This window comes from Lindgomyces ingoldianus, assembly GCF_010093535.1.
Source record: "Lindgomyces ingoldianus strain ATCC 200398 unplaced genomic scaffold BDR25scaffold_10, whole genome shotgun sequence".
NCBI classification, from domain to species: domain Eukaryota; kingdom Fungi; phylum Ascomycota; class Dothideomycetes; order Pleosporales; family Lindgomycetaceae; genus Lindgomyces; species Lindgomyces ingoldianus.
In genome coordinates this window covers 1388022-1406043 of record NW_022985171.1, presented here as the reverse complement: position 1 = coordinate 1406043, position 18022 = coordinate 1388022, and the positions used below count along the sequence as shown (strand labels likewise).

The window sequence follows — 18022 nt, the reverse complement described above, 5'->3', positions numbered from 1 at the left end:
AAAAGTTATTCACTTTTTTAAAGTAAAACTTACAGTAGCTTCGCTTTTTATTTTTAAAAAAAAGAACTTCTTTAAAAATCTTTGAAATTCTCTTCTTAGTCTAAGAACATGAAGATATTATTTGAATATACAGCATACGTAATATTCATTAGTGTAGCTATAGTTTAGTGGCATGATTTCTTAGTAAAGGTGGAAGGAAAATATTTGTGACATCTAACACATATGTTAGAGGAGTGGTTGTTTTAGCTGTGTATGCGAGGTAAAGGGGTTAAAATCGCGTGGAAAATCAAACAAAACCTTAATGGAAGATGGTCTTCAAAGTTTCACAGTCAACTAAAAGAATATTTGTCTTTTATTCTTAAGCAGAAGCTAAGGCACGAGGAGACATTCGACTGATCAAGCATTCTATCCACAAGCAGGACTAAAGATGTAAGTGGTGCTCATAGCCGCCAAACTTCATCCATCCACTTCGGCGGTGTCACAAACCCCTCGAATGATGTGCATATGTAAAGGACGTTCCTTGTAATCGTGAAAACCCTAAGTTCAGATAATGCCTTCCAGGAAATCTTCCAAGTCCCAATCCTGAAGCCAACCCATTAACAGTTCCTCAGTAAAGCTATCCATACCCCTCCTTAAGACACTCTTCATATTCCTTACATCACTTCTCATGTCTTCTAGACCTTCTCCCAAAGATCGAAAGAAGTTGTACAAGGCAAGTGCTGGAAGCTTTGCCCGGTCTTTTCCATCGAGCTTGACGACGCCATCAAGTTTATCAAGCCATTCCGGAAGGCTAACAATCTCAACCTTGAGACCATATCGATTTATCAGGGTCTGCAGGAAGGTCTTCCATGGTGCCGGATCTGGATGCGTCAAATTAAATATCTGAAACATGTTAGACACCGCTCCCGCACTCGCGATGTCACTGATCACATCTGAAAGCGCATCCACTGGGATCCTGTCTACGGGTGAGACGTGGTCGGGCAAAGCTTTGATGGTCTTCGAGGTTTTGATGATAGCGAGCAACCACTTCTGTACTGGCCACTTCCCAAGACCAAGAGGTCCGCCTATTTGCCCAACACGAAGGATGCTCACAGGGATCCCTGCCACCTGGTTGGCAACACCGAGAATTCGTTCAGCTACACATTTGGATTCTCCATAGCCCATCCCCATGGCTACATTGCAGTCTTGAATAGGAACTTCGGGGATGACAGGTTGATCAGGGTAAACCTTCGACCAACTTCCAACCGCGGCAATAGATGAGATAAACAATATTCGTGGCGCCTTAGGGCTTTCGTAACTCCAGTCGATAACAGATCGAAGCCCGGTGAGGAACGGTTTCTCGAACGATTGAAGAGGAGTGCTGAAATCTGGTTTCCAGGAATTATATATGATAATGTCAACCTCTGACGCTAGCTCCTGGTATTCAGTATCGCTCATACCCAATCGAGAACTGCCCAGGTCGACTGATAGGAATATTGCCTTCTCGAAGGCATCTTGGGGATACACATCCAGTGTCTGCATTACTTTTATTGTGCGGTCCTTCGCGTCTGAGCCGCGATTTAGACAATAGAGGGATGATATCTTTGGATTGGACAGCAGCGAAGCAGCAATTCGCGGGCCTAGATAGCCAGTCGATCCGATAAGAGCAACAGAATGAGGTCCTATGGACTTAGGCTTCCTAATCGAGGCTTCCATCAAGCCTTCAGTGTACCGTTGGACCAACTCCTCCATTCTGATAGAGCGGGAATTTTCGGAATCAAGAGTGGGCATCTTGTCGTCATTGAGGAAGTCGTACAGTATCCTAGACAAGCCCTCAATGGAAGAATTCTGGTAAACAACCCGGGCATCAAGCCATGAAAGATCGCCAACGGTAGAACTCTCCTGGAGTCCGACCTTGAGGGTGCTGAGGAGCTCCGTTATCATGACCGAATCGAGACCTCGAGAAAAGAGGTCTTCCTGAGGTTCAACAATTCCAAAGTCAGGGAAGGAGGTAGCAATGATGTCTTGAATGAAGCCTTGGATAGCCATTGACTCAAAAACTGGCTTAAGCGTGGGCAGCTTGCGTATTGGCGCACTTGGCTTATTTGCATACAGCGCCTCAATCTCGGACAAATATAGTTTCTCTGTGAGCTTTCTGACGATGGTTCCCTTACCAGCGCGTACAAACGGTTTCGCAGGGTGGGCCGCGAGAATACTGGCACGTAATATGCGACCTTGGCCAGGCAAAAGGTAGTTCGATTTCTCCACCAAAGGCCAGATGCTATCCACAAGGCCTTCGCGCTCTAAGGTGCCCAAGTCAGGTTTCGGCTCTACCAAAAGTGTGGCATGAGTCCTGCCTTGACCTATAACAAGCGCACCAGCTAATGCTGAATGGCCCTGAACCAGAAGTTCTGCAGGTACCGGATTAAATTTCTCCCCATTAGAGAGAACAATAATGTCATCTCTACGGCCATAATACTGCCACAGTTGGGGTTTTTCGGGGTGTTGCTTGAAGAGATCCTTAGTGCGGTAAATTGGGGTGCCCGGCATGTTATGGTTGAGAGCCGAGATCTTCTCCGTTGATGAATCCGCATAGAGAACAAGTTCAAAAGCCCCATGTTCATCTTCGGATGGTTGCATTTCAACCTTAAAATAGGGATTCCATTCCATCCAGGCCCAGTCTTCTGAGGAAGGGGCAAGCTGTGGGACCTGGAAAGCCTCCGTAGAACCGTACAGAGGACATAGCTCGGTGACCATCGATAGTTGCTCTCCCGCGGATGGAGAGAAAGGACCGCCCGTGTAGCAAAGAAAGTCCAGATCTTTAAAAAAGTCAATTCCCCCAGGCTCGAGCAGAAACTGCTCCGCGATAGATGGAGGCAGATAAAGTGCACGCAACTCTTGGTGCCTCATGACGTCCTTGAGAAGTGATCCACTTGGTGGCATAAGAGGGGGACCCAGAACAGGGCTCGATGCCTCTGTGAAGATCGGGTTAACGAGAAGGGAGAGAAATCCTGCTAGGTGGAAATATGGAAAGACTGTGTAGAACCGGCCGCCGTCATTAAAATCCCAGATTGAATAGTCCCTGTTCCGGCGGCCAGGGACCTTAGGTAAATTCCGTTCGTTGTCCAACACCGCGAAAGTTGCATGGGTCATTGTAATTGGCTTTGGGAGACCTGACAGAATGTTAGAGGCCTTCAGCCGTAGTACGGTCTGGCACCCCACCTGTAGATCCGGACGAGTGCAGGATGAGGATTGGATCATTCTTGACTTGATCATATATTTTCCCAAAGGGATATGATGAAGGAGTGCTCTGGAACATATCCTGGAAGCTTGGAACTTCCAAAATGGTTAAACTCTCATTAATTGCGTTGAGTTGCTTAACAATGGGGGTGACTTCGGCGGCGTACAAAATCTTAGTGCATCCAGTTTGTCCCAGTAGGGAGAGGTTGGTAGCCGACGGATTGCGTGGAGATGGGAGTAAAACCTACTCGAAATCAATTCAGGCTAAGACGAAAGCACGATCCGTGTTCACCTTGAAGCCAGCTTTGACTGCGCCCAGGAAGATCGCTGCGCTCCTGAGGTCCGGAATTCCAATATACGCTAAAGTCTCGAAGTCCTGGCTTGGTTCAAGGCGACTGGTTATCCAGGAGGCCATGAAGTTGACACACCTAGCCATGTCTTCGCAGGTGACATCGAGAAACCCATGAGATAGATCTCGTTCTCTAGGGATGGAGGCATAGAGACGATGCGGAGTCGATGACGCCAATTCATCTAGAGCTTGAGGCAGCAACCTCGTACCATAATTATGAGAAACCTCGTAATTTGGGGCAGACATTTCTAGAGGCAAGAGTTGCTTTAGGGTGGAGTGTGGTGAGAGGCGATGGAGGGCAGGTGACAAGTGCCGAAAGCTCCGTCCGGCGGTGTGAATTTGAATGATCGATGATGATCCATTTCTGGGGCGGCAGATCTTACGTCCGAAATAGGCTCGTCCTGATGTAACGGCGCAAGGTAGGGATGCATGAGCGCTGGCAGTGATAGGAAGAGGTGTGAGACTTCCAACTATAAACGAGGTTGAGGTGCTCGGGAGGCACAGCTGCTGCATCCGGCTCCTGCATGAAAAATGCCTGTGCCGCATCTTGGCATTGAAGTGGACTCACCACAACCCATTTGAGTCTTTTGCTGATTCCGACAGTCTGGAGTAGCCCTAGACTAATACTGCAGAAGCCAAATCTAGCTTTTACTGAGTTCGATAAGTCCCCACAACAATCTGTTTAGGAGCACGTTTTGTCCACTTCCTTATATCTCCTGAACTATGCTTCAATATACGTTGGGTCGAGCTAGTACTAAGTCTTAGTCTATTCGGTCTTGTTCCATTCCTCATGCATCTCATCTTTATTGCTTCGTGTGGGCTCTCATAGATCCTTTTACTGGGCCGAAATCTACAATTTGTCAGTCGTCATGGAACAACTCGACATGAAAACTACCCCATCTTTGAACGCTACGGATGGGGAGCAATCAGATTTTCAAAATGCATACTCTTTCAACTCATATCTCAATGCGATGTCGGCTATTTGTCTGTCTCTATCTTTATTTGCCCTCCTTGCCTACGTCTTCATTGAAATGGGCAGTAAGGCAGATATACTATTCTACACACGAATCAGCCGTTGGTTGATTGTTCGTACCTTTTTTCGTTGTTGATGGCGGAGTGGTGCGGAGCCACGTCCTTATATGAGCATCCTAAAGAAGATGCAAATGGAAGACTGTGAGACTGGTACTAGTCTGTAATTTCTTAATACCTGCTATCAATTCTAAGACGCGCTGATATTTCTATAGTATTTGTTTCTTATCATGAATAGAGACTCCTTATGCTAATATGGACTAGGCAGATTATGCTGCATAACAGCTTTAATACATTGATAATAATTTAAGCCAGTATATCGCTGAAAATAGCTTTGATTCTATAAAATATGATAATAGTGAAAGATTATAAAACTAACTTTTTAAATAAAAAACAATCTGACCGGGAAGTGGATGCTCCCCGTTCAGCCAGTCTCGCTTACGGGTTTTATGCTACTCCCGAACAGGCAATCGACCAATAATCATATACATAAGCGACATTCCTGTTCGCACAATTCCCTTCTGTTTCTGCAATGGGCATTGCTCGTCCTAAAATCACATTTCTAACACCAGTCAGTAGGATATTAAGCATCCGTAGCCCAACAAACTGCTGTAGTAAGCTTGGCTAAATTGCGATACTTGTAGAACATGCTTTAGCGTTTTAAAAAGATAATTCTGCTATTGTAGTGGTGTACCTGTGCTAAGGTCATATCAAGATGCGACCATATTGCTAGCAATGCCCTTTGTAGTGCGAGGGGATATTGAGGCATTAAGGGACCTTAATACTGGACTTAAAGTTAGTGGGCTATTCGGTTGTCTTGGGTCCTGAGTAGTCATTGGGCGTATTTTCGTCACTTGGCGTCACTGTGAAGATAGAGTGAGAGTAACCCGGGAATTCACCTTACTTAATTTGGCTAGAAGCATATTTTAGGCTTAGTTCTTGTGAGATCATATCAGCAAAGTCATTACATCGTTCCCGCTCCTTCGCAAACTAAGAATAGGTAAGCATGCTCCCTCTGATTTTGGGCCTTGTCCTCTTCATCGTCGCTACATCAGCCATGGGCGACCCAATGTGGCCACCTTCCGCCAGGCCACCTTTCCGCACCGACATCCCAGAGCCCGTACTAGTGGATCCACCAGCCGAGCACCTGACCGAGGAAGGGGTCTATATTCCTCCCAGTATCAAGCCTTACGTCAAAGTGAGAAATAACCATGAATTTTCGCACATTCGCCAGCTCTACCTTTTCCATGATGCGTTTCGCGTAAGGCGGTGGAAGCTTCCGTCTTGGGGCTGGGTCGGCATTCGTACGCACTATGGGCATAGCGATGCCGACTGGGAGACGTTTCGGAGGAAAATTGTGGGCGCTTATCATATCTATAAAACTGAGGAAGGGGAGAAGTTCCGGATTCTTTGGATCGAGGATAGGGACAAGCTGGACAATGCAGATGATGATGCCACAAGAGAGTATGGTTCTTTTGCTTTTGCAAGGCCGTTACATTCTGGCATTTTCGAAGCTGCTACCGCTTATCCTTTCACAATTCTGGATTCGCTGACTTCATGCATTTCAGGGCTTTCAAAAACTGGTTTCTCGACCACAGCGACCCACCCGATGGCCACTACTCACTAATCCCAACTATCAAGAAAGTTTGGTCGGGCTACGAGGAAAATGTCTGCCTCGTCGCCGACAAGGAGACCATTGACTCTGTGCTCGCGGACACTTCTCACAACTTGGACGAAATTGCCTTCATCAAGCTTCTCGATCGCCATTTCGACGAGCAAGATATGCGGAAATGGGCACCAAAGCTCGTTGGCCGGTATACCGGCTCATTCAAGGTTTCGCCCCACTACTTGCCATCTCTGGACGGCGTTCTTACCGAGGATGACAGCTATGGACAGCCCGGCCATTCCTCTACCTGGTACCTGAGGGCTGCAAAAATGCAAGATGGAGTGTTTCGTCAACAAAACCATGCAGTTGTGGACGAAGACTTTGGGAAAGATCCGATCAATCTAGGCGAGGATAGCAGCGATGAGGAGTCAGAGGAGAGTGCCGATGGTGATAGTGATGTTCGGGACGAATTGTAGATATCTATTAAGGTATTATGGCTTTTTTTATTGTCTATTGCGTCACCTCCGGTTTTACGTGGCTAGATGTCAACACACATGTAGTTGTCCAGCCAAAAACCTAGCACTTCCATTAGCATTTCACTGCACTGCGTTTCAGAAACCTGCAAACCTACCTGGCCAGCCACTCTTCACACTTGGATTCCAACTGTAGCAGTCGGCCAACGCAATGTTGCACTTCATCATAAGATCGTAGAATCTATCTCCCATAACGACTTTGTGGTAGTTCTTGCATCGCCATCCACTTAGATAACGTACCCCCCATAATTGTAATCCGCGGGATTCTGCCTACAATAATGATACTTATATCCGATGTTGAAAAAAAATCATATGTCTGCATATTTCGCCGCATCTGTGAGCCCGCCTCGGCCGTCGCCATCTATTCAACAAGATCGTTCAATTATTAGCCTGGATCCTCCGATGCTCTTGTTGATGTTGCAGAATCTCCGTGCCGGATTTGATAGCTTTCTCCATCCCTGGCATCGCAGCTTCTGCTGTCGCCAGCATACCTTCTACAAAAGAAGTGCCACTACTGAGGACGGCGGTTCATACATGGGCGCTATGCGGGCTCAAGGCGAGATTCTGTTGAAGGGCGTGTCAGGGCCGTATAAAACACCTTATTATCTCGGAACGTCGCCATGGCTGCGTTGAGTTCTCGATAGTCGGCCAAATGCCAATGACGTGAATTCTTCTCCATGAGCATGAAGTAGTCTCCGCCAAACCCCAGAGTCACAACCCTTGGACTATCGATAAACTTGCCGTTCTTCAGCACCTCGATGACACCAGTTTCCAACTCAGCCGGGAGAGAGTCCCAGATGAAGTTCCTGTCATCCATCGCCCAGAATGCTTTCCTCTCTGGCCCGAGACTAACGGATAGCTTCTCGAAGTCTCGAATGAGTTTACCGGCCGCATCCTTAGTGAATAGCTAGGTCATCCATTCAGGATGCACTCACTCTAGCATAGCCATAGCTCAAACTGGAGTATGCGCAGCTTAGTTCTTTAAGCAGGGAAGGAAAATGCTTGTGTGAACCTTGGGGTGCCGTACTCTCTTTACTCCGCTTTCTAGAAAATGAGGAAGGATGTGAAGCGGATGTGGATGTCAGATCCGTATCTTGTCCTACTGTAACGACCACCATGCAATACACAAACCCTACATCTTACTTACCAGTCGCAAAAGAATATGTTTCCTCTGTTCCACAGGTAGTGATACGTTGTTAAGAAGATGTACACCCGAAAGTTGACTGGGTTCATTGGACAATTGAGCTTTACAGCGGCACAAACTGGAGTATAATTGCACATGACGTATTACAAGGATAATTGAGCATACCCTTTCTGCAAGAGATCATTTACCAGAAAACACGTGCATTATGATTCTCTTGTCTTCCATCTTCATGAGGTGGTTGAGATTCTCCGTCATAGGTGCAAATGTGGCAGCTTGACCCAGGGATGGTGGCGTGTCAGCTCCGAGCCACCCCCAAGGTTCTACTTTGAAACCTAATTGTCTGACTAATTTCATGATCTCATGAAAAATTTTCACATCGAATTGTAAATCATAAGAATGAAGCCCAAAGAAGGCAGTAATGCGAGATACTTGGAAACCTTAGAAAAGTGTGAGTCCAAACATGGCACGCTATACCCAACTCGGTTTAGCCGTTCATTGTTTGACTCAAGCTTCGTCAACCACTCACCATTTTCACCCACACACCCCATATCCTCGTACGTTAGCAGACACCCTGCAGAATATTGAAAATCAAGCCGACGCTCCTGCCCGTCTTTTGAGTCACCTGTGCATGGGGCTGAGTAGGATGATGCGGCCTTCCTTGGGCCTTTGCCGGAAGGCTGTAACAGTAGCACAGTGTAGTGTATGCGGTACGGATCATCTATCTATGATTTGATGGTGTTTGGTTGGATGTGTCAATGCATGGTGAGTCGTGAAAGGTGGGTATTTATTGGAGTTGAAATCCCATTCCTGGAAAGGAGGTTCCGTAATCTACAACTACATTTTTTCCCCCATCTCTCAACACTGCACCCACACACCTCTCCGGTCTTCGGACTCCATCATAAGCCCCAGAACAAAGTTCATCTTGATATAATCCCTCGATCTGAACATCATACTACACCCACCATGTCTGTAACACCAAGCACAAGTTCTCTCGCCGAGAAATCATCCACGCGATCGACATCAACCATCTCCTCCATGACCTCACTCCTCAAGTCAATTTTCCGGTCACGGCAATCTCCGAGGCCCGTGAGGCCTACGGAGACTCCAGCAGCGAAGTCGGAACGGATGCTCATAGAAAGAGAAGCTCGAATGACTTACGCTATGCGTTGACAGGATTGGGGGTTTGGGAGACCAATCCTGTTAACTCTTCAGTGTATCTCACGAAACGGACCGAACGAGCCAATACTTTTGCACCTCGCTTAGATATTGCCAGGGTTGAAGATTCCTATTGCGATTTTCGCAATGCCAATATTTTACCGGGAATGGGTCTTGGGGTTATAAAAGGCCTTCTAGGAATCCAGAGGCATTTAACAGATTTGGATATAATTTGATATTACGATTAGAAGTAAACATATTATTGTTTCCTTATTTTTTACTGTGACGCTTGTTTCCGAGCGCTTAATCACGTTCTTGCCTATTCTCTATTTAAAATACTACCTCATTCGCGTGCTAGCTTGGGCTTTATTGATGAGTATTGTCATTATTTGTTTACCCGAGACTCCTTGTTCTCCTCAAGGATGTCTGCAAAATTCCATCCATATTTGCTACCTTGAAAGATTTGAGCCCAAGTGCGGAACTTCGAACTGGGTCATGTCCTCCTATAGTCTACTGTTTCGAGCATCCAAGCATTTAGATCATCCAGTCTAACCATTTTTTTTATCGTTCTCTCGCCTTTCCACATTAACACTCATTCAGTTTGTTTGCCTCTCCACAGTTAAATTATTGGAAGGAGCGATTAGCCGGGATGATTGTTTTCTCACTCCTGACCGACATTATCGTGTAGGACGTTCACCGTACACCGACCCAAACCGATCACAGGATCTCGCGCACACCATCAGCCCATCGCCTAAACCCTATCAATATAGAGAGCCGCCCTCTCCACCATCGTCACATTCTACTCCCCACTAGACTACCAGCTCAGTTTTGGCTGTCGTCATCGTCATCAGCACCGACATATGGTATTCATCCCTACCAATACTGTGCACATCCTCTTCTGGTCTCCTCACCAAAACAAGGCCGCAAGAAGTTCCATACACTCTACTGCCAAAACACCTCTATACGTCATCGTCGGCGTTTGGCGGTCTTCACCTTGAGGCTGCATACTGGTATCATCACCACCAACACAGCACCGTCATCCGCCCATCACCCACCTTCATCCTAACAAACAGCAACACCCGCTATCACACGAAAAATTGTTTTACTATAATTCTGTATAGTGAAGTGTAGGAGGTCGTTGGTTTGTATGCAAGATGGGTCCTTCAAAGGAGAAATCTGTTGCAGGATTGGAACGCAGGTAAGTCTGATTTGTTTTGTATTTTACCGCGTAGGACACCACACTATATACCTAGAACATTCCTCGGGCACTAATACAATTATCCACGAGTTATTCTACTTCTCCATACCTACAAGCCTACAATACTTTTAGTTTGACCTATCAGGACCCCCCTGTGACACCTCGCACAACTATTCCTCTTCTCCAGCCTTACTTCACTCTTCTCAACTTTTATTGTGCTTTAGAGCTGCCAATCTACACATCTGAGCCTCCCGTTGCTAACATGGCTACAGCGATATCATCGCCTCCGCGGAGCACTTCGCCGCGGCAACGACCAATGGACAGCCTAAAACCAACGACACTTCCGATGTTATGAAGAACGGAGCTACTAATTTTCGCTCTCAGCTTCTTCAAGCTTCCTCAGGCCGTGTCATTTCTACCACAGCATCTACTACACCCAGGAGGGGTTCTCTCGCTGTCTGTAAGCCTGTCTTGGAGCGTAGCCAGAAGCATATCAACCAACTCAATCAGACTGCCAGCCATCTCCCATTTGTCAGTGACGAAGAAGGAGGTACCGGCGAAGCTATAGCCTCCTCGCCAGCAGCTCCGGGTATTGGTGCTGAGCAAGAGCATCAATCGGTCACCCCAGGTGAAGGCAAGAACAATGAACATGGCAACCAATCGAAGCAAGTTAGCAGCCAAGAAGACGGAGGATCACCTCTTTTCGAGCCGATGAACGACATCGCCGGTAATCGCTTTGCCAGCGCATCCACAATCGGCCTTCACAATGCTAGTCCACCTTCCATATCTAAACTCACCCTCGACCACGACACCCAAAACCGCGCCCGCAACATTAAAGTCGAACTCGAGTCCAATTCCTTCTTCCTCAAAAGAGTTAAACCCCGCGCCATCCGCCGTAAAGTCGAAGACGACCCTGAGAACCGTCTCATCGTGAAATTGCGCACCGTGGACAAGATGGGCTGGGGCGATATCGCGAACTGGCTGAACAACGAGCGTGTCAAGCGTGGTGAACCAGCGACTATGACACAACCAGCTGTTTATTCACGCTTCGTACGCAACGGCCCTAAGATTGCTGCCACCATGGGGGATCTTGGCTTTGATTCGAAAGACCACATGCATCTCCGCAATCCGCGTAAATATCCGACCGCAGAGGGGGATAATGGTATCTTCGACAGTAGCAGCCCGACGCCATCTCACGACAGCTATGAGACCCAAACTCCTCCGACAACTGCAAAGAGCAAGAAACGCCGTATATCTAGGGAGCTTGAGCGCGCACCGAAGAAGTCGAAGCTCGCACAAGATTGCCAAGAATTAGAGGCGACGGATATGACGCTTCACTTGTGGGAGGCTGTTGCGGAAGTTGATGCGAATAAATGGAACTTTGTGTCGGATGTGCTAGAGCGTATGACTGGCAAGTTGATAGATCCATTAGCTTGTGAGAGCATGTTCAAAAAGACTTGGAAGAACTAGTGGGACGTCGAGTTGGTGTCGTGGCGACTGGTTCACTGACACTTCCGGGGGCAGCTTCATGCAAAGGACGTAATTCTGACCTTAGACTTCCCAAATATTTGCGCTGTCCTGAACTCCGACTCCATGGCCAGCTCCAACGCTAGGCTTAGACTGGGAAGGTATGTAACACTCTCATCCTCGGTCAACTCGTTGTCAGAAAATGTTTACTCTCAAACCGCCCAAGTATCCTGCCTCCTCTCTGGACTTGGAATGCCAAAACGACATCCTCCTTCCCCAACACCTAAATACGGAATTTCACAGCACCCCCAAGTCATTGCCATTTAGGAGTTGTGAGATTCGCCTCTGTGGGGGCTTGAATTCTTCCAGGAGTCTGGTGGGGGTCTGATGGAATTGGTTTTACATTGCGTGCAATATTTATGGCTTTGGGTTTTCTGGGTTCGGATTTTGGCTTGAGCCTAGGATGCTTTGGAGAAAAGAATGTAGAGTAAATGTTTGCAAGCCAGGTTTTTCGTGACCAGACATAGCAGCTACCGCAGAACTTCACTGCAATTGATGTAATGCCTTTACAAAAGGTATGGGCTGTTAGATGTAACTGCCTGCTAGTTTTCTCTCAATTTTGCAAAAGGAAATATCTGAACTGACAAGGCGAGTAAGGATTAGAAGCTTGATACTATACCCCAAGTAGCTACCAAAAGGTTTGGACCTCCACGGTGACTGATTGTTCGTTTAGCATTGCGATATTTATACCATCTCACTCCCACATTATTCCCGAATATTCACTTGTTTAGTCTGATAAGGACATGTAACTGAGCCTGCACCTCGAATACAAATATTAATGGAATATGATGACATCCTGCCATACCAAGTTATTTGCGATTTCTGTTAACACAGTCATCGATTAAAACAATAATACTCTTCTCATACCTCGTCTCATCTTGGCATGTCCATCTTCGCCCTATCAACCTCTCACACACCCACTCTACACAGTCTCCCATCCTGCGTCAACACACCCTCCCTCCCACCCCCACTACTCCCCTTAACTTCCCACTCATCACTGCCCACGCCACTAACCGTATAAAACAATCCCCAGCGATCCCACCTTCTCTTCACTGCCGCCAACCTCTCATAATTACTTCCAAAAAAAGCATCTTTCCATTCCGGCTCCTGGGCGTCACCCTCATTAATATAACTCCCACTCCCCGGAGTAATATCCCTCCACTTCTGCATATAAGATTGTAAGCGGTCATGCTGCGATTTTTGCGAGGAGATGGAGGCGATGGGGGTTTTCCCATCCCACCATGCAGAGCTGTCGAAGCCTTCGGCGTGCATGATGGTTTCCCGGAACGCTGGGTGGACTGCATTATCGGGATTCCCAGCCACCTCTAACGTCGGGGAGTAGTTTATTCCGTGAAGCGTATATCCTCCTCCTTCTACAAAATCCCGGATCGCAGCGTGCATTTCTTCCAGCGCGGAGTGAGTGTCGTAGTTTGAGCGTAGGAAAAAGCGAGACGCAAAACGCGTGTTTCCAACGGTGTCACCGGAGACAGCATTGGGGATGTCGCGGGTGTAGTAGTTGTTGAAACGTTGGATTGGGGGCAGGGGAAGGGGAATGCCGATAGTGTTTAGTTTTTGGATAAGAGGGCGGATGAATTGGCGGTATTGGGGGATGGTGTGGTTGGGCAGGGAGATAGAGGTTGTGAAGGTTAGGCCTGTGGTGTTGGCCGAGTGGGTGTGGCGGATGAAGTTGTAGCTGAAGGGGAGAATTAGAATGGGGTTGAGTGAATGTAGTTGTTGGAAATAGGGATTTAGCCGTCGTAGAGACATTAAAGAGAGATTTTCTTACCCTAAGCCACCAGCATCACAGAGAGCGATACAGTATGCCCAATACTCCTTCACACCTTTCCAGAACGTTTCCACTGGAACCGCTGTACTATTCTTAATTGCTGGATTCGCTACCGTTGAAAAAGCTATGCTTCCCGAAGCAACCGGGGTTACTGGAAATGCTTTAACAACGATGGATGTGATGATGCCATATGTTCCTAAACAACGAATTAGCACTAACTCCTACTTCAACATTTTGGGCATTGAAGAAATCTGATGAGAGAGTAAATAAAGCAGAGCTTTACCTCCCCCTCCCCCTCTAAATGCCCAATAAAGATCCTCATTTTCCTCTGCATCAGCGTTCACAAACTTCCCACTAGCAGTAACAGCTTGTATCCTGAGCACCTGATCTGCAGCCAGGCCATAGAAACTTGTATACGTCGAGTGGCCTCCTCCTTGCACAAACCCCCCTGCAAGGCCTACTGTGGAGCCGCCTGCTACGATCATCGTCATGTTGTACGTGGACATTGCCTTATAGGCATCGAAAGCTTGGATACCTGCGCCATAAGCTACAGCTCGACCTGTGTATTCGGGGGCACTGTAGTTGGTGTGGTATGTGAGAGCCTTTAGATTGTGGGTCCAAACGGAGAGGGCGTTGCCGCCGATAGATTTGCCGTTGAAGTCATGACCGGAGTTTCTGCACTTCATTAGTGTTCTTCACCTCTTGAACCATCAATATGAGTTCCAGGGACTTGCGTACTTCACTACTAGCCGAATGTTAGAGTTCCTTGCAAAATTTACAGCTAATTGGACGTGACGCACTGTTGTCGCATTGACAACATAAACCGGATATCCACCCTGGGAGCACGTAGAATTCGGGTTCGAAGTCGGAACGCACGTATTCCCTGATGACCACTGCGACATTATACTGGTAGGATCACTCATACTAAAAACCCATTAACACTCTCTCTATGTAGCAAATACCCAAGTGATCATGGGAACTCTTACTGCAAGAAAGTATTGCTCCACATCTGCTTCAACTCCTGACACCGATTTGCATCATACTGCGGGCCACTATAACACGCTGCCGCCAGTGGCCGAGGTTTGAGCAAAGCTCCTCCTAGCGTCTTGTTGAACTTGGCCCATTGTGCTTCAGTGGGCCAGTCTGCGTCTCCGGGGATGCTCCGGCAATTTTTTTTGGGAGCATTGCTTAAGGGGCCGGCGAATTGGATTGCGGAGTAGTTGCGTGTTTCTGCTTCGGTGAGTTGAATCTTTTCCCAATCGAAGTTGAGAGCGAAGACGGGGGCGCTGCTTGTGAGGAGGGAGAGGAAGAGGAGTGGGGGGAGAAACATGGTGAGGTGAGGTGGATCTTCTAGGGGAGGAAGTGAGGAAAAGGGACAGAAAGAAACACTTCACAGGAAATAAGGAACTCAAATAACTTAAACATATATCCATACATCCACATTATTTGGAAATGGTATTCTAAACCTTAGTGCTGCTAATCCTTCGCTCCAACTCTTTCCAAAATCCCGTGGGTTAAAGGAGCTTGAGCAAGGGCCGCGTAAAAGAGCTGCAGTGTCATTTATCCCTGTAATGACCCGAGCACCCGCTGCACATTAGCGTTTGTGGGGTAACGGTCGAATTATATAGAATTTGAGATCGGCGGGGTTAGTTTCTGGCTCTGGGGGAAAAGCTTGTTGTGGTTTTCATTCTGGGTTAAGTCTTTCGAAGACCTGTTGTGCTCTCATTGAGATGACGAGTCAAACATGAATATGCGATTATCGGAGAGCAAACCACAATTGCGTATATCAGGCCGAATCCTTACCCACCGTCGTCTCAGGTAATTTGCCAGTGCGTCCTGGCACTGCTCAGAGCTCCCAAAACCTCACCTAAAGAAGCCCCGAACATCCACTTATAAGCCGATGTCAGCAGACATCAATCTAATCAGACAACAAGCTCGTGATCATGAGCCACAACTGTCTCCAATTGCAGAAAATATATATTACATAGTCCAAAGTACGCTGTCGGGAGAGAGGAGCGCACGTGGGCGCGTTGCGGAGAAACTTCCCAGCTTCTAAGTTTGCAAGGTTCTGGTGGGTGGGTAGAATACCGCATTCGGCTTCGGCTTCATCTTCGTCTAAAAGCGGATTGATTCAACCATGGCTGGCATTCCAAATATCGGGGATAGTAGCAGAGACTAGATTGTTGAGGATAATGGGTCAAGATACGACCAAAGGCAGGCCCCAACTGTTTCGTTGGTGATTGTGTGACTTGGCAATCAGGGGATTAGAATGAAAGTGGAAGGAAGGAACTCTATGACAATTTTTGATTACACACCCTACCTAGGAAATACCGAAGAACAAATCTTTTGTTACAAGTGCAGACTATGCAAGAGGCAAAAGAGGTTCTTAGAGGGATGATTCGAGTGGAAGGTGAAAGAAAAGAAAATTGCCATATCATTGTACAAGATTATCCCGAACCACCCGCTTGCTCTCTGAAGGACTTACACACAATACCCTTCCCCAGAAAAGAAAATCCATCAAACATTATAGATCTATAGCAGCAGCTCCAGCGGGTTCTCGATCACCTTCTTGAGCTCTCGCATGAACTCGCCACCAACCGCACCGTCCACGACCTTGTGGTCAAAGCTGCCCGTAATCACGATCTGGTCATCCCATTCGACGCTTGCAGTGCCATCCCCTGTAGGCTCTCCTGGGACTGCAACCTTCTTCGTTGTGCCGATGGCGACAATGACAGCTTGCGGTGGGTTGATGACAGCGGTGAAGCGTTCGACGGCGGGATTCATGCCCATGTTAGAGATTGTGATTGTTCCGCCTTGATATTCCTCTGGCTTCAGCTTTCCGTCTCGTGCACGCTTACCAAGATCCTTGATGGATGCAGAGATTGACTGGAGGCCGAGAGCACCAACGTTCTTCACGATTGGGGTCATGAGCCCAACAGGCGTAGCGACTGCGACGGAGACATCAACAATATTGTGCTGGCGGATGAAGACTTGCCCGCCCTCCTCACGCCATGACGAGTTTGCGGCGGGAACCTTGCGTGCGGCCACCCCAAGAGCCTTGACGAGGAAATCGTTGACGGAAAGCTTGTACGCGCCATCAGCAGACGCGTTGAGAGCTTCGCGGAGTTTAAGGAGCTTGGAGACGGAGATGTTGGAGGCGACGAAGTAGTGGGGGTTCTGTTGCATACTCTGAGTGAGACGGCTGGCAATGACTTTGCGCATGCTTGTAGCAGGCGTGTCTTCGTAAGTGGGCCCGCCAGCAGTGGCTCCTCCAGCTGGCGGAGCAGCCACAGCAGGCTTGAACTTCTCCACATCCTCCTTGGTGATCTTTCCGCCCGGGCCAGATCCCTTGATAGCGGAAAGAGCGATACCCTTTTCCAAAGCGAGCTTCTTAACAGCAGGAGACACAGCTGGCTGGCGCTCGAGGGCGGTTTCCAGCCGGGCACCCGCCGATTCTGATTCTTGGGGTTCGGGAACTGAGGTCTCCTTCGCAGGAGGAGCAGTACCGGACCCAGAAGCGGGAGGTTCGCTGGCTTCTGAGGCTTCGCCTCCTTTCGGGGCTGCTGGAGCCGCCTTATCGCCGCCAGCATCTTCGACAGAGAAGGACTCGAAGGCAGAAATGTCCTCGCCGTCCTCGACCATGACAGCAATTGGCTGCAAGAGGTTAGCAGCGGGCTCGAGAGGGCCAACCCAATGCGAATTTCCAAGCTTGGGTACAAATGGAAAGTGTGGAAGAACTTACGCTGCCGACTGCAACGTCCTTCTCGCCAGACTCCTTGAGGAGCTTGGCGATGACGCCCTCCTCCTGGAACTCAAAGTCCATTTGTGCCTTGTCGGTCTCGATTTCCACAAGGACGTCACCGGGCGCTATCGAATCGCCGACCTTCTTCTGCCACGTTCCAATATTTCCGGCGGTCATAGTCGGGGACAGGGCGGGCATGCTGACGACGGTGTGCGGTGGGAAAGCTGTGTCGAGGCCAATTAGCATCGGAATAATTGATAGGGAGCGTGCAGATCCAGCAGAGAGTGGTTTCTTACATTTCGAGGCATAGTACCGTGCGAGCGCGGAAAGGGCTGGGCTCCGTCGTCTACAGCTCCTGTGTCAGCAAAGCCAGCTCGGGGACGCTGCATCGGACCTGGAAACGTACAGAGTGAATCCTGAGGATCGTGAGGCGCCGAGGGTGCCTCGCAGAGCAATTGATCCCCTCAAGGTCAATTGGCCTCCGGCCCGTGAAATAAGGGTTGTCGTGGCGGGCATTGTGACGGGATGCCGAAGCTGGCAGAAGCAAATTACCAGAGAAGCAGGGCTAGAGAGAAACCACGACAAGGGAGGAGGAGGAGGTTAGGGGAAGGGGAGACTAAAGCGATGCTCACTCGCGCGCTCGACACGGGCGGAGGATGTGGGAGATGAGAATTGTTGGGCGAACTCGGCGACAACAGAAAAGTGTAGACTCCCGGATCTCCAACAGTCGGGCC

At 48.3% G+C, this 18022-nt stretch overlaps 6 protein-coding genes across 6 annotated transcripts; 2 read left to right on the top strand and 4 right to left on the bottom strand.

Moving 5' to 3' along the window:
• Nucleotides 1–420: 420 nt before the first annotated feature.
• BDR25DRAFT_283617 (putative NRPS-like enzyme) lies at nt 421–3814 on the bottom strand (the record flags this gene model as incomplete). The annotated part of the gene is made up of 3 exons (XM_033688062.1): nt 421–3152; nt 3202–3463; nt 3512–3814. 3 exons carry the CDS (start codon nt 3812–3814, stop codon nt 544–546), a joined length of 3174 nt encoding a protein of 1057 aa, XP_033549821.1. The 3' UTR covers nt 421–543.
• Nucleotides 3815–5596: 1782 nt separating this feature from the next.
• On the top strand, nt 5597–6721 carry BDR25DRAFT_341746 (uncharacterized protein). The gene is made up of 2 exons (XM_033693639.1): nt 5597–6061; nt 6166–6721. The coding sequence occupies exons 1-2, from the start codon at nt 5604–5606 to the stop codon at nt 6677–6679; spliced, it is 972 nt and encodes a 323-aa protein (XP_033549820.1). The 5' UTR covers nt 5597–5603; the 3' UTR covers nt 6680–6721.
• A 556-nt stretch (nt 6722–7277) lies between these two features.
• On the bottom strand, nt 7278–8598 carry BDR25DRAFT_353286 (uncharacterized protein; the record flags this gene model as incomplete). The annotated part of the gene is made up of 7 exons (XM_033695149.1): nt 7278–7643; nt 7672–7838; nt 7884–7905; nt 7949–7998; nt 8069–8220; nt 8256–8537; nt 8573–8598. The coding sequence occupies 7 exons, from the start codon at nt 8596–8598 to the stop codon at nt 7278–7280; spliced, it is 1065 nt and encodes a 354-aa protein (XP_033549819.1).
• Nucleotides 8599–10944: 2346 nt separating this feature from the next.
• BDR25DRAFT_366204 (uncharacterized protein) lies at nt 10945–11703 on the top strand (the record flags this gene model as incomplete). The annotated part of the gene is made up of 1 exon (XM_033696942.1): nt 10945–11703. One exon carries the CDS (start codon nt 10945–10947, stop codon nt 11701–11703), a length of 759 nt encoding a protein of 252 aa, XP_033549818.1.
• A 966-nt stretch (nt 11704–12669) lies between these two features.
• On the bottom strand, nt 12670–14876 carry BDR25DRAFT_219990 (FAD-binding domain-containing protein; the record flags this gene model as incomplete). Its single annotated transcript, XM_033684986.1, has 5 exons — nt 12670–13453; nt 13547–13742; nt 13830–14221; nt 14285–14470; nt 14533–14876. 5 exons carry the CDS (start codon nt 14874–14876, stop codon nt 12670–12672), a joined length of 1902 nt encoding a protein of 633 aa, XP_033549817.1.
• A 905-nt stretch (nt 14877–15781) lies between these two features.
• On the bottom strand, nt 15782–17977 carry BDR25DRAFT_283614 (pyruvate dehydrogenase). The gene is made up of 4 exons (XM_033688061.1): nt 17695–17977; nt 17585–17634; nt 17289–17512; nt 15782–17200 (listed from the first exon to the last, which is right to left on the bottom strand). Exons 1-4 carry the CDS (start codon nt 17802–17804, stop codon nt 16079–16081), a joined length of 1506 nt encoding a protein of 501 aa, XP_033549816.1. The 5' UTR covers nt 17805–17977; the 3' UTR covers nt 15782–16078.
• Between the last annotated feature and the right edge of the window lie 45 nt (nt 17978–18022).